At 31.5% G+C, this 25,690-nt stretch overlaps 1 protein-coding gene across 1 annotated transcript; it reads right to left on the reverse strand.

The window, feature by feature from the left end:
* Positions 1–6,005: 6,005 nt before the first annotated feature.
* Positions 6,006–18,477, reverse strand: LOC134690041 (prolyl 4-hydroxylase subunit alpha-1-like). The gene is made up of 10 exons (XM_063550013.1): positions 18,146–18,477; positions 17,547–17,598; positions 14,873–15,006; positions 13,471–13,635; positions 12,975–13,045; positions 11,677–11,848; positions 11,109–11,204; positions 9,513–9,581; positions 7,773–7,869; positions 6,006–6,117 (listed from the first exon to the last, which is right to left on the reverse strand). The coding sequence occupies exons 1-10, from the start codon at positions 18,473–18,475 to the stop codon at positions 6,053–6,055; spliced, it is 1,251 nt and encodes a 416-aa protein (XP_063406083.1). The 5' UTR covers positions 18,476–18,477; the 3' UTR covers positions 6,006–6,052.
* Positions 18,478–25,690: the final 7,213 nt, after the last annotated feature.

Here is a 25,690-nt window from a genome sequence, read left to right on the forward strand (position 1 = left end):
CAAGAATTCGATTATATATTATAATCCATGTTATAAAAAATATATAACATATTTAAAAAAAAGATGTTAAAAGGTGGCTCTGCCGCTCATCTCGATCTTCAAAATGGTTATTGATAAATACAGATTTTGATTTGAGTCATGAAATGGTTTCCATCTTATCAGCCTTTTCATAGATCCGCGTGTTGTCAATTATTGTTGTTTGTTTTTTTATACCTATTATAAATCTTATCGATGTCAGACAAATCATGGAATAAGTAATAAGAATTCGCATTTAGTTCTTCCTTTTAAAGTCATCCTTGTTAATAGATCTTTAATTGCTGATCATGATCGCTGTTTATAGCTTCTAACTATTATTAAAAATTTCGAGATTATGTGTTTAATAATGAAAATCATCATTCAAGGATGATATCTCTTTGATGCATTATCAACTGGTTATTTTTCATTTTAGCTGATTTTGAACCGGTGGTAATCTTTGCAATTAACAATTTTATCAAAAATACCAAGCTTATAATTTTAACACCAAATGTGCTTTCGTCTTCGTCAGACTCGCCATTTCATAAGCGCATGAATTAAAACAGTTGGAATGCCATATAAAATATGAAGTGGAGCCTCGAAAACAAAATAAAACGCAAAATATAGCTTTGAGGTCATAGGCAAGCGCACGAAACTCACCCAATAAAATCAAAGCAATACTATTAAAAGAGTAATTGTTCATTTATTTCACCGGATAACTAGTTCAATCATCCAAACTAAGTAAAAAACATAAAAATTGCAAACCAATGTGTATAATATGTTATATTGCAAAATTAAACATATTTAGTTTAAAGGTTCCTTAATATTCCCCCAACATTTAAAATATTTGAGTTTCTTTGACAATGCATCTCTTAACTTTCTGCTCATAGCAATATAGATGACGAAATTAGAAGCACAGGCAAATACAGTGCAGAATTTGAGTACCTCTGTGAGAATCTTTACAGTTTCAAGAGTCAAGTAACTACGTCTCCATGTTATGTTTAGTAAATAGTTCACTGTTTCACTGTATGGCGTAATTCCCAATATAAGAGCAGGGAACTCGTCATGCAAAGCATTTACAACGCTGCCATCACATAAAAGATATTCGTTAATGTAAAGAAACAACACTTGGTCAATAACATTGTTACATATTAAAAAAGTTGCTATTTTTGTAATTCTCTTCCGTAAGTTGTCAATCACTACTGCAGATAGTTGTGTAATGATATTATCCACGATTCTCTGGTAAACTCTAACCAACTTTAAGCTCAATGTCTCTCCATAGTTCTTGTTGATGAATATTAGTCTATCTATTCGTGAATCAATAATTGGTATGTAACTTTGTAATCTGTCAGATGCATTAAAACAAGCTGATTCTGAAAAGTTAAAATCTGACTTTAATTTCATTAAGAAATTATCTTCAACATCGCGATAGCATTCTGATGACTTCTTGTGTATTTCTTGTCTGACCTTGCTCCATGCTATGTTCTTTTCGGCTAAATCGGAATAATATGTCGTAAATATGATAGTGTTGATATACAGTCTTGGTATCTCTGACAATAGAAACACTGTCATCACGAAAACTGTTAATAAGCAAGACATTGTTTCGGATTTTGAGGCAGTTGTATGCATTTTGATTTTTCGTTTTTTACATAGTTTGAATATGATGCAAATAGTAGATACGATCATAGCTAACATACAGAAAAATAGAATAACACTATAAAATATAGGATGAAAAGTCAAAACGTACTTTTCTAAAAATGATACTGGTTTTGACAATATACACGTGCTGTCATTCTTGTCGGAGTAAATACTTACAACGAATAACTTCGGCATGTTAACTACCACTGAAAATATAAAAAGAGAATAACAAAGAAAAGTGGACTTTTTGATAGTGACGGTTGTCCTACACCATACTGGCCAAACAACTGCAATTATTTTTTGAATTCCGATGGAAGCTGTTATCAAAATGGAAACCATGTGAAAAGTTTCGGCCAGTTGGGATAACCAGTAATGTCCTAAGCAATATGGATATTTAAGACTCACTATTTTCTGTACTCCGCTCATCGAAAATGTTTTGTTTGAATTCTCACTGTCCAACCATATCGCAAAATTGCTGCTTTTATTTGAACTTACAATTTCTTCATAAAAATGTTTAAACAGTGGCTCGAAGCCATAAATGCAAATCGATGTTAATCCATCTGCAATTGCTAGTCCTTGTAACAGAATAGTTGAAGGTGTTTTAATTTCTTTATCAAATAGCACAAGTAGTATGACTGTATTCATTAAAAATGCTACGTACGAAAATACCGGCCCAGCAAAAAAATTTAAGGCAAAAGGAATCCTCGAATATATTGCAAAATACATTTTGCAATCACTTTCACGATGTTGTATTACCGTTATAGCTTTTTACTATTTTCAATCTGATTTTATAATTAAAATATTATTTGATATTTCCATTCGTTGTATGTTGTTATATCACTCGGGGATAGTGACATATCACGTAGGATGAAAGAGATATTAGAATAATTAGGAAAGTGCCTTTTAGGTATATTCGTAATATACTGACAAACGTCAATAAAGCAACAATAGAAATGTTAACTTGCGCATTTAAAAAATAAAATTTGTATAGGGGCCTTTAAAAGTGCAACGTGTGACAAACTTTATCTAAGGGCAGTTTAAAAGAATGGTTAGCAAGGAGTTTCCTTTAATAATTCTTGTCTCTGTACAAACGAATAGATGGAATATTCAGATATCACTTGTTTTATTTTATCAAATTTCTATGAAAATTGACTAAAACAAATGTCGTGCGTCCGAAATTTCTTTTACGGAAGTATCTTCATTAAGACTGCTGGAATCAATATATTGTAAGACAATGGTTTGTCTCATTTAATAGGAGTAAATGACTATATGGCAATATGGCATTATGACCAAAAAAGGCCTAAATAAATATCGCACTTTGGCAAAGGTAAGCTTTGCCTACAGTAGTTTGACCCACAGTTTCTGAATACTTTATAAATTTAACAACATATTATTTCAGAAAACTATGTTGTAAATCATGATAGTTCCGGAAAACTGAGTACGAAGAATTAGATATCTCTCGTAGATCAGCGGTATTGAAAAGGCCTCGGTGGTCAAAGTAGTTCTACAACTTTAATCACTAGTCAGTCAACCCTGAGGTTGTGAGTTCGATTCACGCCTGTGTGGGTGTACTCGACACCAATCTTAATTGACTAGGATTGTCAGTTTCTTTCGAAGTTAGTTGGTTTTGTTTAGGCACTATGGCTTCATCTGGCATCAAAAACTGGCGGTCACGAAAAAGCCAAAACGAACGTGGCGCATGAGAGATACGTTAAAACACCAACAATCTATCAAAAAGAGGTATCCAACAAGTTCATTTACAGATACGGCATTTAGTGTTGTTTGTTTTTTAAATGACAACTAGCATAAAATTAGTAGTCATATTCCAAATTTCTAATACTTTAGAAAATAAACATGATAAACAGAAGTGTTGCATCTTTAAAGTCTTTCAGTATTCAAGCTCACTGGAAATTATTCAATTGTTTTGAATAATAATTACATTTTTAAATGATATGACTGGAAATTTGAATGAAGAATTATGAAATAGTATTTACTTTTACGCATATGCATTTTCCCAAGGCCTTAGTTACTGCAAGTTTTAATTTTCTAATGTACAATTCTAATTATACACCTCACCTAATGTGTCATAAAGTTTCTGTAAAACAATAAATCCTTAATTGATTTGTCATGTTGAAACGGCTAATATCAAAACTATTCAACATCACTTATCATTAAAGTAGTCATTAAGAACAATTCAATTGAATCTATTTACACAACCAAAGATTGTACTATCAGGTAGAATTTCGAAATGACACCATTTTATTCATTTGTTTGTACTCTTTGTCATATATCATTGAGCATAAATCTGAGAAATAATAAAAACAAACAAACAAATGATTGTACTCTATAAACACGCAATACATAACTATCTAATAACAAATTCTTTTATATTTGGTACAAACAAACGTAGAAGTAGAAAATCCAATGTAGTAATAAAGTCTTAAGACCGTACTTTGACCTATAATATTTTACTTTTACAAATTGTGACTTGGATGCAGAGGTGTCTCATTGTCCCATTCAGTTTCTTATATCTATTAAAATAAAATATATGTGTATTCCTTTTTCCTTAATCCATACACAGTATCGTTTACTGAAGCGATATTTTTAGATTCAACTTCATCGGAAATGTTCAAACCAAAATAATGTAGAAAGCAAACAAATAAAAGCAACTGAATGAATGATAAGCTATATAAACCAAAATAGCCAAATATATTTTCATTTGTTTCAACATGGTTATAACTTAACTCAACTTGTCTCTGAAATGGTTTGTCGTTTTATTTTTATTTTGTCTTTCTTTTAATATACCTCTTGTAAACAGTTCCTTTTCCAAAATCTTGTTACCAGCAGAAGAATCATAAAGATCTGAACTTGTTTAAAAATACATCGACTCCATTCATTGAAAGTTATCTTTTTTAATATTGTATCCTGTACCAAGTCAGTATAATAGCAGCTATTATCATAAGGGCTGTTTAGATGTATGTTGGAATTTGTTTTTGATGCAGTTTAGTGTTTCTGATGTTCCGTTATTTACCTCTAATGGTGTTTCCCTTGGTTTTATTTTTTTAACACGGATTTGTTTAATCTTAGTCCATTTATGGATTGTTTAAGACGTGTACTACTGTTGCCTTTATTTAAGAAGAAGAACAATTAACATATTCTAACTGCAAAGTTCATCCAACCTTAAAGTTGTAATAAATACGACTCAGTTACTTAATGAACCATGGGTTTCAATTGTAAAACTTCGGAGTACCAAATGTGTGCTCGAATCACAAAATCCAACAATTTGATAAGCTGATTTCTGATTCTGAGTAATATAGTCGTTCCACAATTGCCATTAAGTAACTTATTCTTAAAAATTAAAACGTAGGTATCAGGAGCATGGTCCTTATCCAATTAAAAGGACGTAAACTATCTATCAGTACATCGAATAACAAGTATTTAGGGATAATTCTTATGAAAAAAATTTTAACATGGTAAACACCAAGTACATAAAATAATAAAATAAAACACAAAACAAAACAAAACAAACAGCAAACAAACACACAAACAAATAAAGGACAAATAACAAATAATAAATAACACAAAGAAGAAAAGAAAAAGAAATACAAATGAAAACATAAATATATATAAAGCATGGAACAAAAAAACAATAAAAACCAAAACAAAAAACAAAAAAAAACGGAACATTAGGGAAAGAAACATAACACATAAAAAAATAAAAATGCAGGGAAATATATCGACACCTTTATTTGATTGTAAAACAGAATCGCATTATCTCTCTGGTTATGTATAATGAAATAAATCCCAGACCTGTTATTGTTAATATATTGTGGCTACTTGTTTTGTCTTACAATATTAAACTATTGTTAACTAATCAAATTGGACACGGTCGGTCGTGCTTACATAAAACATCATTAACGTATGCCATTCTTGTGTGTATCTTATTCCAGATATTTTCATGTTAATATTTCTAATCGTTGTAATAAAACAGTTTTCAACAAGCTAAAAGATAAATCAATTTAGGATAATTGTTAAATGATCGGGTTTTATAGTACAGAAATTTTCAATATTTTCACATAAGTCGATGTATTTCTATTTATAAACTAACAGGACACATTGTATTCTGAAATTACACAGAACATGTAATATTCGTGTATGTTATATAGATACATCCAGGCATTTCTATCTCCTTCTTTATTTCAAATAAAGTAAAATATCTGTTGTTCAGCATGTGTTTCCTTCATTTGATCAATTATGTTGTTTTTGTGAAAGTTTGATTGAATACCGAGTTGGATGACAAATCATGAACAAATATCGCAAAGAACAGTATAAAAAATGTATGGTTTTCTTAACAATTGATGCAAATATGGAACATCGGTGATGAATGTTGTTACAATGATCGTTACATATGAAGATCGCACGGTCTCTTAAACATCTGTCCAGCTTCACGTATCCATTTATTTCCAACTGAAAAAATATAATAGAAGAGCTTTAAATACGTTTTGAGAATTTGGTGGTTCATTGGTAGGACTTGTTTACTATATTTAAAACTGATTTATACTTTTACTCAACACACTCGGTCTAGCTCTATATATATTAATAAGAGTCATTTAGAGCTTGATATGCTGGAAACAAGTACACTTCTAGTTGGGTTTATTTTGTTGTTGTTTGTGCTTTATTCAACTCAGCTCCTTCTATTCATGAAATGCTGATATCTAATTTTAGAATGCCAAAAACCTACATGGTTTTGCAATATGGTACATCCATGCATAGGTTCAACTATAATATTGTTACAATGTAAAACAAACTTTAAACACACGATACAGATGACCTCTTTGTGTATTCATGAAATGAAATAGCTAGTAAAGTGTTGATTGTTGTTGTGTGTCTTTGTAGATATTTTTATATATGTATAGCCTTTTTAGGAATCAGTGGTTTGTTGTTGGTATGTTCTGTTTTACAGTCCCATGTCTAATAGTTAAGTTATAATTTTATTCTTTTTATTTAATGATACGTACGGTTGACTGAGCCTCAGATGTCTTTTGTGAATCAACTGTTTCATCGTTTATTTTCATATTCAGAGATTTTAACAATAAATCAATATGATAGAGGATAACGATATGTTTATTCTTTGTATCAGAAATGTATGATTGATACAAGAGTATCCAAATATAAACTGTATGTGATAGATCGACGAATATTGGTTGAGTTACATGTATAAAGCTCACATAAACTGTAATACTGTTACTTTTGGTGTACGTTTTAAATTTGTTCTGTACTTTGACCTTTATAATTTTGACGTTTTTAAGATAAGGAATTCATCTTTATATTTTTTTATTCCCTGGGTTCTCTGTAATTTTTATCTATTGTCCAATTTACTGTTGATACGGATTTCAATCTTATTGATCACCATATATCATATGTTGTCCCTTAATATCAATAGATATACTGTCATATACAATACCTGTACCAAGACAGAAAAATACAGTTCTTTGTTATTCGTTATATATATTAGTTGATTTAGTCTAAAGTTTGAATTTGGCAGGTTTAATGGACTTCGCCCGTTTTTTAATTAAGAAATAATTGATGCAATCTACACTTTATTGTAGTTTTGTAGTATTTAGGGCATTTTCGAGACAACGGCGTCACTCAAAGAACATGCTTGGGGAAAACGCTAAGTCAATATACGCATGTGCATACAAATGTTATTGGATATAGCGCATGGGTTTATTCACAAAACAAGCACGTCAATGCACAGTTAATAAAATATTAGGGAAAAACATACAAGGCAAAAAAGCAAACAAAAAAGTCCAACCAAAGCCATGGCTAAACACCACCGAAAATAATCACTTTTGAAAAAGCCGGTTTTCATAATATCTACAGGTAAATGAAAAATATCACTTTCGTTTTAGGTATACTATTTATGTGTATAAAATTCTGCCAATAATTAGGAATACCAAGTAAGTTATGTCATATACATACATAATTTAACACTGGATACAAATTGGGGTGAATATCAACAATAAACTATATACAATTAGAGCTAGCTAAAACTTCCCTGTACAGATTTAAGGAGAATAATCTTGATGTTCTACTTTTTTCATACAAATGAAAGTACCTACCCCATTTGGAACCAATTACTACTGGACATCCTGCGTGTAAAGTTCTATTATCAGTTTGCCCCCTTGGAAGTAAATTATACCAGAAAGCTGCAGCTCCCTGAAAAAAAACACAGTTGTCTTCAAAGAGGGACGAAAGATACCAGAGGGACAGTCAAATTCATTGATTGAAAATAAACTAACAACGCCATAGCTAACAAATAAAAAGACAAACAGAAAAATAATAGTACAGAAGACACAACATAGAAATTTAAAGACTGAGCAACACGAACCCCACCAAAAACAGGGTTTGATGTCAGGTGCTCCGAGAGGGTAAGCATATCTTGCTCCACATATGGCACCCGTCGTTTTGCTTATGTTATTACAGTAGTTATCAAAGGTACCATGATTATACATTGGTACGCCAGACGCACGTTTCGTCTACATAAGACTCATTAGTGACGCTCTATCTAAATATTTATAAAGCCAAACAAGTACAAAGTTGAAGAGCATTGACTTCGTTAAATAGTCTTAATCGATATGTCACATTCTTAAAAGAGGCTCTACAGGTTTTTTTTTATCCCTATATTTCTGAAGCTACAACTTTAATATTATCTCAGTACATATTCAACTGTTCGGCAGATTGACGATTACAAGTCACATAATCTGATCTGTTTTCGGTGTCTATATCGGCTCATTAGTTTAAAATTGTTGTTTTTTTAATCAGTAAACAATTGTTACAAACTGTACTTTTTATATGACCAAGGAGACAAAAGATACCAAAGGGAAATTCGACCTAATTCATTACCATATGAGGAGTCTTTTATTAACTTCGATAACCTTAATTTATACAATTATCATTTTAACTTATCCCGTGATTATTTTTATATGTGCCTGCACAAATCTTCGGTAATTTTGGTTATGTAATTAAAAAAAAACATATTTATGATATTTGGTAATATTATTAATTCGTATATTTTAACAAATTTGATTCGTTTAGGGAAAGTCACATGTTAAACTATATTTCCGAAGGTACAGAGAAAACGGCGGATAGCAAAAAGCATATTGCACAGAGCATATTGCACGGGTATTTTTAGAATATCTAAAAACGTATTTACTTTGTGACGTCATGTAATGAATTTCAGGATATAGTTAAACGTTTTGAAACAAATGATATATCTGTGATCGATTATTTGACGAAAAAAATCTTCAAATACATAAGATCTCAAAAAAAAATTATAAATAAACAGATAAATAAATAACAATTAATATGTTGTTATTGTCAAGGAGATATGATTATAAAATTCATACAAGATCAAATGACGATTTTTATACAAATATGCATAATGGTCTGAAATAAATAATATAACAAATATAGCCTTTGTATGAGGTCAATACAGAATATAACGACCCAAAGAAGTATATCGACCTCGGACTTCGTCCTCAGTCAACATACTTCTTTCAGGTCAATATATCCTTGTATCAACCTCAGGCTATATTTTTATAATATCTAATTCGATAAAACTGCTGATTTGTCTTTAATTTGTATGACTCATATGTCACTAGATATAATGCATTCCACGTTCAGCAGTGATGAATGAAAATTTTAAACGGTTTGGTCTGTATTTTCGACCTTTTCTTCGTGTACGCATAACATCTATTCCTCCCTTGTTTACGTTGTTTTAAAATAATGATAGAATAAATCAGCAGAAACTGTAATGGTCAACAATAATAAGGAGGATCAAATGCTTACAAACTTATTACCTTTATGACAGGAACTCGGGTATTTATATTTGGAAAAACTGTAGCTCCGCCAACTTCAACATCACTTAACTAAAAATGAAATATATAATTAAACTCATCATCGATACCAGGATTGCATTTTGAATTTGAGCCAGACTTGCGGATCGTCTGAAATAGACTCATCTTTGACGCACGAATAAGGAAAAAGTAAAATAGGCCAAATTAAGTACGAAATTGAAGGCCATAGGACTATGGGTTTGCCACTACACCAACCTTAAGGTAATCTATTCCTACGCTAGAAAGGCCTTACTATTCTAAAAATTTGAAATGTATTAAACAGTTAATTTTTAATCATTACTATATCAATAATAACTCACAGAAGTGCTGCAGTAAATCTACCTTTTTGCATATAACTATGGTTACATCGGGCAATATGGTTAATCATTTAACATAAAAACCATTTTTAAAAATAGGTTATGCACGCCAGGATATACATACTAATCCCGTAAAAATGTGTTCCTGTTAAAGTCTATAAACGCTACTTAATATAGATTGTTATATGTATTATTATATAATCGTGGACAAGATAACTGGTTAATTTATATGAGAATTTACATTTTTGTTTTGGTGTCATTGGATTATTGTTTTAAATCATTATTTCATTTTAAAATGAATGAGCGAATTGACATCATTTGTATTTTAAAGATGAGACACAATCACGGTAAAATTCATTCTTTTGATTAGGATTCTGTGGGTAAGGTGGACATGAATGAAGCAATAATTAAAATGTTCAATAAATTCAGTAAATAGGCTCATATGCAGACTTTTGCATTTAATAATTTCATATCATGACTTTCAGCTAACATCTAGAACTTGACAAGAAGGGTAGGTTGAGAACAAAGCGTAATGACAAAAGGGGCGAATTTAGCTTCTATTGTGCGAACTTTCCTTTCCAATGTAGCAACATTACAACAGCAGGTGAACATGAAAATATATCTCAGAGGTGGTAAAACATTCCAGTGCATCCGCCCCTCATGTCAAAATGCTGCTTTTGAACTCAAAAAGTAGGAATAAACAAAGACAGTCAATGACAATTATATTTATATTTTTTTTTATTTTTTTCAAAGATAACAAATATTTTATTCAATCATTTTCTGATATAAAAATACCTAAGTAGCCAAGGGACTGAATTTTCGGTTCTCCCTTGGCATCGTTTGGTCTTGAGGAAAAGATGATAATCCGTCGGAAGGGGACGATAAATGACTGACCCGTGTTAAGAAATAGTCATATCTCTTCTCGTTGAAGACACCCTTGTAGATTACGAAAAAAAAATCAGACTAATGCCGCCTCAAGGCAGCACTCGCACCCCAAAGTGGAAAGGGATTAATATGATTGATAAAAGTTGCAATACTTGTTTCCCAATGCACTATAAATAAATATGTTCAAACTAAGTAGCCCATATCGCATACTAAGGGACTCATATTAACAACCTCGCTTGATCAGGGAAAAGATGACAATGATATTTAAATTCTTAAATTCTAAACTTTTTTGTTATTTAGGCGCTTCAGGTTTGATGATGGGCAAATGGATATATTTGTCTACAATCAAAATTTAAACAAAACTTGCATAATATAGCCACGTGGCTATTCTGTCTCCAGTTCCTCTGAGTTCAGGTAGACCATTTGCCTCAACTACACTTCGTAATCGTTCATCCTAAATGAAACAGAAATCATTTATTATTATACACAAGTACAAAATTGAAAACAACACGTTTAGTAATTTCATGCGTCCGAAGCGCTTTTCTGGATTTACATTTAATTAACTATTGTCAGTGTATATTTTAACACAAATTTTGTCTATTTTCAAATTTCAAAAATCTTAATAAAGTAACCGATCTCCTGGTTATAACATACCAATGCTACCAATGTGTCTTAAACATAGGGAGAAAACAACGCACCCCTGAACGAGCTTTATCTAGCCCCTAAAATATAACTTATACTAGTGCAACGAAAATGGGCTCATAAAGGCCACATGTTCCTGATTTAGGACCGGCGTAAACATTCAGCGGGGTTAAACTTGTTTTGTTATATCTCATACCTTCCTCGAGCTCTTGTCAATGTTAAATAAGGGCTAATTAACAAAATCAATGTTTATCTAGGTATATTGGGTAATAAATACAAATTACCGAATTCAATGTATCAAAATGTGGATTATACATCCCGCCTATTCCATAATTCACTATCTGGAAAGGTTCTGCATTACTTGAATTTGTTGACGATGTTGTAACTAGACCTGTTAGCAACCCAACTCTTCGTGTTGCTCTCTTGACTATTCCAATGTTGTCAAACAACCATGCTCTGTCAATTAAAATTGATTTGATTAACTTAAGGTGAACCAAACCGTATTTAGCTGGCTCGTTTAATTTTCATAATTTTTTTTTGGTAAGAAAATAAACATTGACTCTAAAGTTTTCACAAAAAAATAAAAACTTCATAAAACTTATACTAAACACTTGAGTCTGAATAAAACATTCAGCAGAACTTTAAAGAGTTCTGTACTACTACTAGAATGACTATTCAAGAAAGTTTTGATTGAACCTAGCATACTTTCATCAAGTAAAGGTGGTCATGTTTGTTTTCACGACACGATATAAGAATACTTTCAAACTTAAATTCTGAGCATTACGTAAGACCTGTTGGATCTTTCGAGAATATTTTGCTAAAAAGATAATTAATAAAAAGACTGAAGTGATAAAAAAAAAAAGATAAAACCCTTACATCAGTATAAGTGGTCACTCCGAATTCCCGACCAATACAAAATTGGTTGACAAATCAATCGGTTTTAACTGCACTTTCGGCTATATAACGACGGTCAGTTTTTATCGGTTGGAAAGGCAGGAAAGTCCGTCAAAACCACAAACCCGTTGCAGGCAAACTTGCAATCCTCGGCAACCTGTGATTACTTTAACAATGTGTTATAGTAGTCTCAGAGTCAATTTACATTGGAATTTAACGCACCTGTTATGTGTGGGGTTCGACTGCATACCATAAGTGTTAATAGGTCTAACTTAATGTAAACATATATATATTAATAGAGGATTGAGAAACAAATTATTGCAACTTATATATAAGGGTACGATTGTTGCCATATAGCGGCATAAGCCTGCTCTTTTTTGAAATCTAAATGGGTGTTTTTTATATTCAAAAAGTATGGCTCTCTCTTAACACGCTTCGGCCATTTATTGTCTCCTTCCGATGCACTATCATAGTTCCTCAAGACCATACTCGCAAATGGTGTCAAGGGAAAGCCGAAAATTCAGTCTCCGGGTGCGGGAATTTTTCGTTACATTGAAGACCTGTTGGTGACCTTCTGCTGTTTTTTCTATGGGCGGGTTGTTGTCTCTTTGATACATTCCCCATTTCCATTCTCAATTTTATATGACAAACTTCGAAGATATTTGAAAATCTAATTAATTTGACTTACGTTTGACTAACTCGTACTTTGTCTGTTCTAAATCCTTTGCCATCGTCGCCTAATACAACTGACCTTTCAAACTGTTTAAAATATAGTGTGTTATATCAGTTGTATATTAAAATTTAAAGTTACAATTTAAAAGGCGCAGACACAACGATTTTGCATCATTGACTAATACGATTAATATTAGACGTTTAATGAAGGAGACGATGCTCCTTGTGTGGATGGATAAATGTTGGAGAAAAAAATGTCTTCTTATATCAACTACTGATTTGTTGATTTTTGTAAGGGTGCGTGTTTTCTGAAAAGTTTGAACTGTCTTCTCTGTTGGAGCAGCTGGAATTTGATTTTTTGAAATATATTTTTTTTTATTTCATATATTAATTCCTATTTCAATAATATGACATTTCTATTTAGTACGTTAAACTCACGTAAAAAGACATAATTCTGATTGAAGGTTTTTTTATTTCTGTACAGCATATCATGCGTTTCAAAGCCGACGTACCTTTTTCATTGCCTCGTTTCGAAAATGAGCTGCTTCATCATTGGATATAACGTCGTGAAATAAATATATTACTGGTTGAAGATTAACAAGTTCTACTTTTCCTTTATAATATGGTATTGATGTGTTACTTAGATAACAGTAGAGTTCTGATAGTTCCTTTGGCGTCTACAACAAGAAAGACAACTCGTTTACCAAACTTCTTCATTCATCAATTTGTAAAAATTTCTTCTGATATCAATTTGTAAAAATTTCTTCTGATATCAATTTGTAAAAATTTCTTCTGGTATCAATTTTAAAATTCGTATACATAATAGTTTAATCTATAGTGTTCATAATATCACGTGTTCGTCCTTCCCTTAACATTTTTTAATATGAAACCAATCTTCTTTTGTCCTTGGCTATGCAGTATTAACAAAATGCTCAGTAACCCCATTATTTCTATTAATTTAGATTTTTTTTAAATACACGTCTGGTAAAATACTATTACATATTTTATTCATAACCACTTTTCACACATTTTAAAACTAATTTCTACGAATACTGCACAAAAACAAGTTCGAAGAATAAATTTTTCAGCAATAAATCGAAACTTTCAATGCTTAATTGAATCGCAGGACATGCTGCACGGATTTATTCCTATTTCACAATATTATTTGATGAATCATTCATGCATTATCTTTTGAAAAAGACGTCATTGGTGAAAATGCTTTAATTATGAAATGGAATAAGCAAACATCGTGTTATTGCTGTATATCAAAATGAAGAGAGAGCAAATGCCAAGAAATAAACGTAACAGTAGTATACCGCCATTCAAAACTCATAAATCCATGGACAAAAAACAAAATCGGGGTAACAAACTATAACCGAGGGAATATAAGAGGAGAACAACGTTAACGACACAACACTAAAATGTAACACACACACAGAAACGGACCAAGCATCAGACAAAATTCCATGAGAATAACAAATATAACATCAAGAAACAATTCAATTATATGAGATTAATGAAAAAACAAACAATGTCAAACATTAAAACGACACAAGCACAAACACATTAACAAAACATCACCTAAAAAACCGGAGGTGAACTTTGGTGCTACAGAAAGATGCGCAGTTCCTCTCTACATGTGACGCCCGTAGTGTTGTTAAATGTAATGTTCGTTAATGTTATCTGTGAGTATCTCATTAATGTGAATTGGCTCTGTATGAGGGTCTGGTTGGGTTAACAATTAACAGAAAAATGGTCCAATTCTGCAGAGTAATGGATAGAAAATATAGGGCACTAAATATAAAGATTAAGGAATATCGGGCAAAAATCACAAGGAAAAGAGGAAATTATTTTAAAGTTTACGAATACAGAAAGGAAAAACCATACTCAAAACCATACATTTTACATACATACCTTTCTATTCTCCCTGCAAAGCTGTTTATACTGGCTATCATACTCGTCCGTTATCAATGGTATATCAGGTGGCTCGCTTGTCTCGTTCACATTATTTTTGTAAAATTCATACTCTCGATCAATTTCGCTGTGTCCTAAATAATACAGACATATGGCAAACCATTTCCACTTTCACTTCTTAATGCAAAAAAAGTTACGAGGTTTTAAGCTTTATTTTACCTAATTAAATGAATCGTTTTACAAAAGTTTTCGAAATATCTTAAAAAAAAAAAAAAAAAATGTAGGAGGTTTGTGGGCTTGTTTCTTTCTTCCTTTTTCTTTCTTTCGTAAAACCATTTACTTTTTTTTCATTTCTCCAGTCTTTATTTATTTTGTTTTTTGTCTATTTTCTATATTTCAGAACGGCAATTAGCATTTTTGCCTATCTTAATTTTTTTTTAAATCTATTACTCGGCAATATTTGACAATAATTATTATTCTCATCAAAATAGAACAAAGAATTGTGTCCTAATTTCTAATCTGCTAAATACATCCGTTTGTAATTAAACGCAAATTCGTAATAAAAACTTAAATAATTCCCTATATAAAAATCCGGAGATGTGGTATGATACCCAATACGATAACTATCCATCAGAGACCAAATGGCGTTAATTTAAGCACTTTAGCTATGGTCCTAGGGCAACGTACAGTCTTTAACAAATGTACACGTGATGCAGATGGTACAGGAGATTAGAATACAATAGGAACTAGGTCAAATCGTGAATACTAAGGTTTACTTTAGACAACGCTGTCCGCCTCGAGCGCTCAACATTAGACACATATTTCCGCCACGACCTGTTAATTATAGGCTAGACAATACTTGGTCATGTTTTATGAAGATGAAACGCCTAAGGCGTAGCTGAAGGGTTTAAAATCTTCATCAAACATGACCAAGTATTGTCTGACCAATTTAGAACATATACACACATTTGAGGGACATAACAAAATTAGCATCTCATTATAATAATTAAATTTTGATACGAGCTCACTTTAGATATTGACTTCGTTAGTAAAAGGAATGTAAATTATTGAAGGTGGTACCTAACACTTTAACTAAAATAATTTGGCTCGTTTAATTTTCTTAAAATTTTGATAAAGTATTTACTTTGACCCCTTGACAAAAATTAAAACATTTCAAAAAATTTGAACCAACCGTTTTATCAGAAAAATTACATTGGTTATATAGCAGTTTGACAAACACTTATTTTGATCATTGAGAAGCTTAATATTCCCTTATGAACACTACGTCATTAAAAAGATCTGCTGATTTTACAGTGTTATCTCCCTGAAGTGTTAGCTATAGGTACCACCTTAAGGCCATTTCAATAAATGGAATGAATGAGCAATGAGGATAAAAAAAATTCTTCAAAATCTCAGACGTTTTCTGCTTCAGCTACAATTGAACTTTTAAATTAAGAATTCCTTCATTATAAAAATAAAGTAGATGTTGATAATATTGGCTTGACATGATTGAAATTCTATCAGATTACTTTTAGAGCAGTTATGAGTCTTTGAAGCATGCTCACAAAGGTTCTTTTGTTGAAATCATTTTCATATTGGTCAATTTATTTTCTTTGCTTCGACCAGCTTTGGAGGAGATATAATTTAATATATTATATTAAAAATCAACACAGAAGTTTATTTCCTAGATCATCTCTCCCCAAGCATCATGGCAGGCATTGTCATTACTAAAAACCAATAGATGTATTCTAATCTGAGGAACAATTCGACATTTTAACCAAAAAAATCAACTAATGATACTAACGATCCACCACAAAGTAATATAAATAGAACCATACCAATAGTAAGCAAATACATATAAAATAGAGGTGGTATGATTGCCAATGAGACAATTCTCAACAAGGGACCAAATCGACACAGAAATTAACATCTACAGGTCACCGTATACGGCCATAAACAATGAGCAAAGCCAATACCGCATAATCAGCTATAAAAGGCCCCGAAATGACAATGTAAAACAACTCAAACGACAGAACTAATGGCCTTATTTCTATTACAAAAATAAACAAAAAACTTATATGTAACACATAAACAAACAACAACCACTGAACTACAGGCTCCTTATGTCATGTTCTCAATACTAGATATCATTTCCCATTTAGAAAAAAAAACACTTGAAAAAAGAACCTATTATGTGTTGCTCTTCCAGCTACAAAATGTATCCAAAACTAAAGATGTAGAACATATTATATCATAATCATTTGGTAACTAATGTAATTACTGTCTCCTCCATGCCCGTCTTGAACAAAAAAAAAAAATTAATAAAATTAGAATAACACTTCTTATGCTCAGTAAATAACACCATATAGGAAAAAAATAGAACAACATCATAAGACACTGTCAAACATCCAAACATACTATCCACACTCATCTGTGTCAACACTTGTAAAAATAATAAAATCTTGTAAAAATATGTTTTTCTTATAAAATTGTATAATTTTTGGATAATGAAAAAAAACATCAATCGATATTGATTTGCAATCGTTTCAACATCAGTTTTTTTTTATATAATGCATGAATTAGGAAAATATCAAATCTTTACAGTTGTGTGTTTCAATGAAACAGCAACCTAACAACATGACAAATTGAAAAAAATATCCTATGTGTTTCTTACCTGACTGAGTTAAAGGAACCAAAATGTTCGCTGCTCTCCCATGCATACCAGCCTACAATACATACAAGTGGAATATGGTTAACAAAACTCAAATTTATATAGTTGAATTTCTATACATATGGACCTTCCTATGTTCAAGAATTTGATAACAATTGAGTTGCAGTCCTTTAATCCGAGTTTCCCTTTATTATGACTTTTTTTTTATTAAGAATCATACATATATAGATGTATGTGTATGTGGCCCATACACAAGGGCCGATCTGGGGTTTGCAGAAACGTACCTATATACTTTTATATTATGTTTTTTTAGTGCCTGTATAAGCATTATAGGGAAACATTTTGCGAAATATTCAAAATGCATCCGAAATACTCAGTAATCATCTAGTAATTAAATGAGCTACTATTTTTACAGAACGGAGTCGGCCAAGTTGTCAAGTGTTAACTGAATTCTGACTGTCTGTTGTAAACTAAGTTTAATAAAATCTCATAGTTATACACGTACAATCGTACGCTTGATAAGGCATGAGTACATGTAAGAGTTGTAATCATTTTAAGATATTTAAAAAAAAAATGTATTCTATGTTATACATATGTCTAACCTTATTGAAAATAGTTGCCAGGAGCCTTAAAATTGCAACTTCATTTACATATTCGTCCAGGTGTGAAGAAAACTGAAGTTTGCGTAATAATGCTTCGCACCAAAGCCTTGCTTCATGTAGCATATTGCTGTCGGTAGCTATGCGAATAAGCTTTATTATCTGGGACGGGTTGAGTGGTTGACAATGCTCACCAAAAAGAACACCATTGATTACTTCGTCGATATTGAAATAATAGAAAATGCGCAAACGTAATATTGCCTGCGCTGACGCCTTAACATCGTAATCATCTGGCCAATAATCAATATTCGCATTAACTGTTTGGTATGACATATTTAAATCTGAAATAGAAAACATAAATATAGTTGATCTTTTTTTAGATACAAACACTGTTCTGTGCGTTTTTCTGTGAGTTTGTTTACTCTAAATTGTCCGGAGTTAAAGAGAAGGGTTGAGATCTCACAAAAATCGTTTGAACCCGCCACATTTTAGCGCCTGTCCCAGGTTTGGAATCTCCAGTCCTTGCTGGTCTGTGTGTTTTTCTTAAATTTGATTTATTATTCTAGATCTGTTTCGGTGTTTAATAAGTCTGGCGTCCATTTTGCTTGACTAAAATACACTATTGTTAAGGGGCTAGCCATAGTTCGACACTGGATCCCAGATTTTCTTGCAGCATTTAGGACACATTAGTGACATTTGGCATGGCTGTTTTCTGCTCTCTGATCGCTATAGGTTCAGTTGTTAAATTTTCGTTGGCACATTATCTCTTCTTTTAATTTTTTTAACGATCTAAAAATAAACAGTTTATACTTGATATTGTCTAGAAGCAAAAGTTGCACGACAGGGTTTATTTCATTAATTCATTCAAAGTTGATAGAGGGTGTATATCAAACTAAAAACGATAGAAATGCCAACATCTAGTTTAAATTTAGGAAAATAGCTTTTATGTGTCACTTCAAAAGATAATGAAACTAATTGAGGAAGTAAATCCTTTTCTTCGGCTATGGTTTGCTAGCTTCAGCCTGGTTATGGAAAGTCTTATCAAAATATTTCTTTAACAATCAAGACATATTGTTTTTATCCTTTTTATTAACCAGTTACCGTAATTAGATATAGAAAGATGTGGTGTGAGTGCCAATCAGACAACTCTCCGTCCAAATAACCATTTATAAAAGTGAACAAGTATAGGTCAATGTAAGGCCTTCAACACGGAGCATTGGCTTACATCGAACAATAAGCTATAAAGGGCCCCAAAATCACTAGTGTAAAGCCATTCAAACGGGAAAACCAACGGTCTAATCTATATTCAAAAAAGTGAAACGAGAAACACGTAAACGTTTTAATGGAACCAAACCTTCTCCCTTTTTCTGAAACAATAGCACAACATCACAACATAGAAAAACACACGATAAAATATCAATTGGCAGGCTTAATAAAAAAAACGTAAATTAAGTTTAGTTCTCTACCTTTTTAAAATCTAAGGTTACACTCAATTGACCTCAAGTTTTGTTTTGTTTTGTTTTGTTTAGTTGTTTTGTTTGATGATTTTATTTCTTTGAAGCTAGCTGTTCATTTCCTATTGACTTCCTAATTTGCTGATTAAAAATAATTTATTATTATTGCTTGTTCATCGATTTTCACGGTGTTTGAAATGCTGTCACATGTGCAAATCTGGCGAGGATTTTATTTATACGTAATCAATATTTGATATTATTTGTATTTTACTGTGATTTGCTTTTGTGTATAATATAATATATGCATTTTTTTTATGTCAGGTTTAAATGTTCTATAAAAAGCATTTGTTGCACTAGTTTTGTCTACTTATTATAAAACATTACATAGTGATATTATAACAAATCTTATTACTTTGTACTTAGCTGTGTTATTTCAATATATGTCGTGTTCAAGTTGCGATTTTGTACAGGTTATAACTTGTATAATGCAAAAATACAAGTTATAACATGTACAAAAGTACCTCATACATGTTATTACCTGTACAAAATATTGCTTAAAAATTGTTTTAACTTTTTACTAAATAGAAAACTAAGTATATTTTTCTTTTATTGCAACAGATGTTATTAACCTCAATAATATTTTCATAACTTTTTTTATCATACCTTCATGTTAGTGGGTTTTTCCTTTTTTGATACAGTTAATGTCCAGGGGTCGGTATTACGAAGCATTCGTCTTAAGACCTGTCATAAGATTTTCCTTAGAATATGTCTTATGATCCCCTTATGACTATATATGGACACATCTTTATAAATGTGAGTGTCCACTTTGAAGGCAATAGTAAAATACTTTCATTCTAGTTGATACTAAAATACATAAGAGGAAAGCCAGTATATATGTGTCTACAAATAAAATTGGGAATGGAAATGCCCCCTCCCCCTATTAACTATTATATAAAGTTCATTAATAGAAAATTGTAGAGAAATCCTATATAAATGATTTAGACCCGCGAACCCCCTGAAAACACATTTTTCCAACATAAGTCATGAAATATATTTCTGAAACTTTGTGATCATTGTCCTCTACAGAAAAAGACACGTGCTGGCCTATTTATTGTTGTTCTTAATGCATTGGTGAATTTAAATGTATGTTTAACTTCATTAAAATTTATCTTAAATTTTGTACAAGTTAAAACCATTTTTAAGTAATATTTTGTACAGGTTATAACAAGTATGAGGTACTTTTGTACATGTTATAACTTGTATTTTTGCATTATACAAGTTATAACATGGACAACATTTTTGTATATGTTATAACCTGTACATAATCGCAAGTTGTACACGACATATACATGTAATCAAGTTGACACAATGATCAGCAGAAAGTCGGATGTTCTCTCCGGGCATTCCTGTCTTTCTCAACCAATAAAAACTTCCCGCCATAAAATAGTACAAAAACGTTGAAAACACCAATATATAAATCAATCAATCAATCAATCAATCATATATTAAGTACATTGTTGTCCAACTCACATAAAGCAGCTTCATCCAATTCACAATCTTCACACAGTATGTTGGCAAACACAACTGGCCATTTATATACAAATCGTCCAATCAGATGGTAGGCGTTAATGGGGTTCTCTGCATACTTTGGATCTTGACAACTCTGCGATACTGGGGGTTCAAGGTCATATAATAATCTGAAATACATATTGTTCTCGTTTGAAATGTTTTACATTTGTCAATTCGGGGTCTTTGACAGCTGACTATGCAGAATGGGATTTGCTCATTGATAAAGTCCGTGCGGTGACCTATAGTTTCTGAGTCATTTTGGTCTCTTGTGGAGAGTTGTGTCATTGGCAATCACACCAAGTCTTCCAGTATCGGGGAAGATAGAATTAAGATGTGGTATGCATGATTGCCAAAGAGACCAAATGCAAAAGTTAGGTAGGAACAAATACTATATAGGTCACCGTAAGTCTTTCAACAATGAACAAAACTCATACCGCATATCAAGCTATATAAAGTCCAAAAAATATAATTGAAAAAAACAATTCAAACGAGAATAATTGAAGGCCTGATTTATGTACAAAACAAGAAACAAGAAACAAAATTAATATGTGACCATTTGTATATATATAGTATATTAACAAACCCCAATTACTGAATTACAGGCTCTTGACTTCTAGGCGAATTAATAATTTATATGTTGGCTTATCATACTATTTATTTTCGAGGCTACCAATTTTTGTGGATTGAGGAAAACTTGCATTTTCATGAATATATGATTTACATGGTTTTGCATACGTCTGCATATATTCCTATATATGTTGCAATTCGTTAGACTTTAGATTCGTGATTTTGGGGTAAACAGGAAATCTACGAAAATCCGAATCCAACGGATTAATAATGAATCAATCAACAGTAATTCATACTACAAATGTATTTCCATTATAGATAAACTCATCATAGATACCAGGACTAAAATTTGTATATACGCCAGACAACAAAAGACTCATCAGTGACGCTAGACGCATAAAAATAGTGTATTTAAACAGAATGGAAACTCCATGATCGATTTGACAAAGGCAAAACGTATAATAATATCAATACAAGGTCCTACCTTTGAAGTTCAAATGATAATGATTTCTGCTCATTGTTTTGTATAGTAACATATTTCTTAAATGCTTCTAGTAGCTTCCCTTCTTCTTTGGCCAAAATAGATAATTTATACACAGATGAAAATATTTCCCCTCTTAAAATGTGAAGAAAACTACAAACGTATAAGAGAGTCCATACGAATTTCATTTTTATGGTGTGTGCGTCCTCACTTTTTACTTAAAATGCATTAGTAAATACACGTATGTACTATGTAAATGATTTTCCATTTTCGTTCTTTACTACGCCATCTGTATTTTTCATGGATAATAATATGTCATTGATGTGGACTAAGTCGGCTTAAGTGAAAAACTGTTGAATTAATGTGTATTAGTTATTGCATTTGATAAATAAAAATATATCTTAACTTTATGCGATGTCGATACATAATAGAAGTTATCAAGATCATAGATTGCTGCAAGACAACTGAAGTTTTAATTTGGGGGGGGGGGGGGGGGGGAGTTTATTTTGTTTTATTTGGATATAAGGAGATATCAGGGTATGAGTGGCAATGCTCTCCATCCAAGTCACAATTTATAAAGGTAAACCATTATAGGTCAAAGTACGGTCTTCATATACTTCTAACCTATGCCTATGCTGTTGTTGGGCTCCTGAGGGTATTGTCTGGTTTATTTTAATTCTTTTGTATTCTGTAATTAATTATCATGTCTCAATTTGTGAATGCTTTAGTTGAAATTGCAAACCTTTTTAAAAAAACTATCCGAGCCATACTTTTCTTTCAAGTCAGTATTTAAAATGGCATACATTATTATTAAATTAATGCTTATGTTTAGTAAGTTTATTATCTGAATAGCATCACGGGTAGTAAGGTCGTCATATCGAGGAGCGTTTAGTACAGTGATTTTGTCATAGTTTGGATAAGTTTGACATGGTTAATTTATGTTGTTTCCCCAAACTATTGCCTCAGTTCTATTCACACGAGCAGATAAAAAGCAAATAAGATGCTTGAATCTGTATTGGAGGTCAAACGATCTATATTGGAATTGTTGTTTCACGAAATTAACACAGAATAAGCAAGATATCGGAATTGCTATGGTTCGGTTAAGCGATTGACATGGTCTTGAACATCGTCATGGTTTTGGTCAAGATTGTCATGGTTTAGATCGAAATAAATATATATGTGTTTCACTTTAATACTAAAAATTTGATTGATAGCGCCTGTTATTGAACGACGTTACACTATATATTAACTGCCTGAGAAGAAAAAAGCCTGTTTAACCAAATTTAGTGGGTGTAATCGTAAAAGCGTAAATTAAACATATCATGTTACTTTTCGTAAATTTTCTACAATATAAATTTCAAATTCACTGCTCTTTTAAACTAGCTTTCGATAAAATTTTACAAAAAAAAAGACAAAGCGTTGCTTCTGTTTCTCATATAATCTTTTCTCAATATGTCTATGCTCGACTCTGACGGGGATATCATGAGCGGCATCACTAGTGAAATAGCTAAAGACTTCTACTCAAAAGTGGCAGCTAGTCAAAAAGTAATTTTTGTTTTTCCTTTTCTTTTCTAGAAAACTATACATTTGTTGGTTTTTCTTTATTTTAAATTTTGAACCAGTTTATGATGAATAAAAGGAGATGTAGGGTTATAAGTCCATGAGACAGTAACCCAAATACAAAACTAACCAAAAGAAATTAAGAGGACATCATAAGTCGTCAACCATTTACGAAACCGAATAGTTACGCGTAGCATGGACAACAGTTTTAAAACTTATTGGTTTTAAAATTATAATAGGTGAAATTACAATAAAAAGATTTTTCAAAGTTCGAATTTAAAATATGAAAGATCACAACCCCAACTTTGAATTTCAGCCGATATAATGTTCAAGTTTATCAATTATTATTACGAATCAATAAAAATCTTTGTAATATTGTATAAATGCATCGTGTATAATATCATTAAATTATTTAAAATATTTGACTTTTTATGTAATATAGTTTCTATACTTTGTGAAAAAAACTCCTGCTATCTAGTTTTAAGTATGAGGTGGTATATTAATAAACGTGATTGAAAAAAGGGTTGAAAACCAAACCACACAAGAATGAATTCTTCAACAATAGGATAAATTAAATAGGCCAAACTCTGTATCTGCCTGTTTCTATAAAATGGGTAAATAAATTGGACAGAGACAGCCAGAGATCTGAAACCATCAAACTAGTCTCGGTATAGCGTAAATCAGTAAGGTATGACATAGGATAACATGTCGCGTCACTAGGTTCTGGACATTTTTGATGTGTCGCAACTTCGGAATTCAGTGAATATGTTTTTGAAATCAAATGTGTAAAACCCTTCCTTTCACAATAGTTAGCGCTTGAATGCCTGTTTTGAAAACTTATCTTTTCATGCATGATTTCGTAGTTTATAACTTCTTTTCAATTTGTGTAACTAAATACGTTTAGCATAAAAACAACGCAGTCAAATATGATATTTGACTGTGTATTTGTTATAAATTTTACGATAAGGCTCCAAATTTTACACAAATGCATTGAATTGGGCTCATACAATTTTTCATAGGCAACTGCATCTATTGCTCCTTTAGACGGGTCATTTGAACCTGTTGGTGATACTGATTCATTTCTAGCATTCATAAAGTTTAAATGATATATTGTCTCATTTTCCAGATAATGACATTTTTAGATATCATAACATGCTTTTTTATGGTACTGACGATGATTTCTTGAGCACCATGTGCAAATCCATCATATGGGTTCACGATTGCACTTTTACGTATAGCAGTAGATCTTCGGGGTTGGTCAAACATTGAATAGCTACTGAAATAAATAAACTTAGTATTGTTTAATAAGTTCTTTATGATTCAAGTTTATAATATGACTGCGGCAATGAAAGATTTAAAAATTAAGAAACAAATATTAAAAAATAGGATTCTTTCAATATTGTTTCATATAATGCTATTCAATTAAACTACAGTGTTAAATATATATCGTTATTTATTGCTAGACATAATCCAAAGATGCTTACAATATTGGCAGCATAATTCCACTATGAAATTTAGAAGAAGCTATCTAAGAATCATGACTTTTTATTATTTGTTATTAGTTTGAAAGTATGTCCCACTAAATATCTGTACTTTATTTGTGTTTTTGGTGTTTCTGTTACTTGATTTTCTTGTTTAAACCCGATCTGGTGAGTTTTACCTGTGTGGCATGGTTACGGCGAAGAAGAGGTTGGGGAGCCCGCAAACATGTTTTACTCCGCAATATTTTGTTTATACTGTCTCAAGTTAAGTGTCTGTAATGCCGTGAATATCGTTTGTAACTGTGTATCATATTTTGCTATTTATTTTGGACAGAAATTAGGCTGATGGTTTTCTAATTGGAATTCCTATACATTGAATTTTGTCGCAGCCTTTTATATCTTGCTTAGAAATATGGTTTTGCTCATTGTTGAATGT

This window comes from Mytilus trossulus, chromosome 11 (genome assembly GCF_036588685.1).
Source record: "Mytilus trossulus isolate FHL-02 chromosome 11, PNRI_Mtr1.1.1.hap1, whole genome shotgun sequence".
Taxonomy (NCBI): domain Eukaryota; kingdom Metazoa; phylum Mollusca; class Bivalvia; order Mytilida; family Mytilidae; genus Mytilus; species Mytilus trossulus.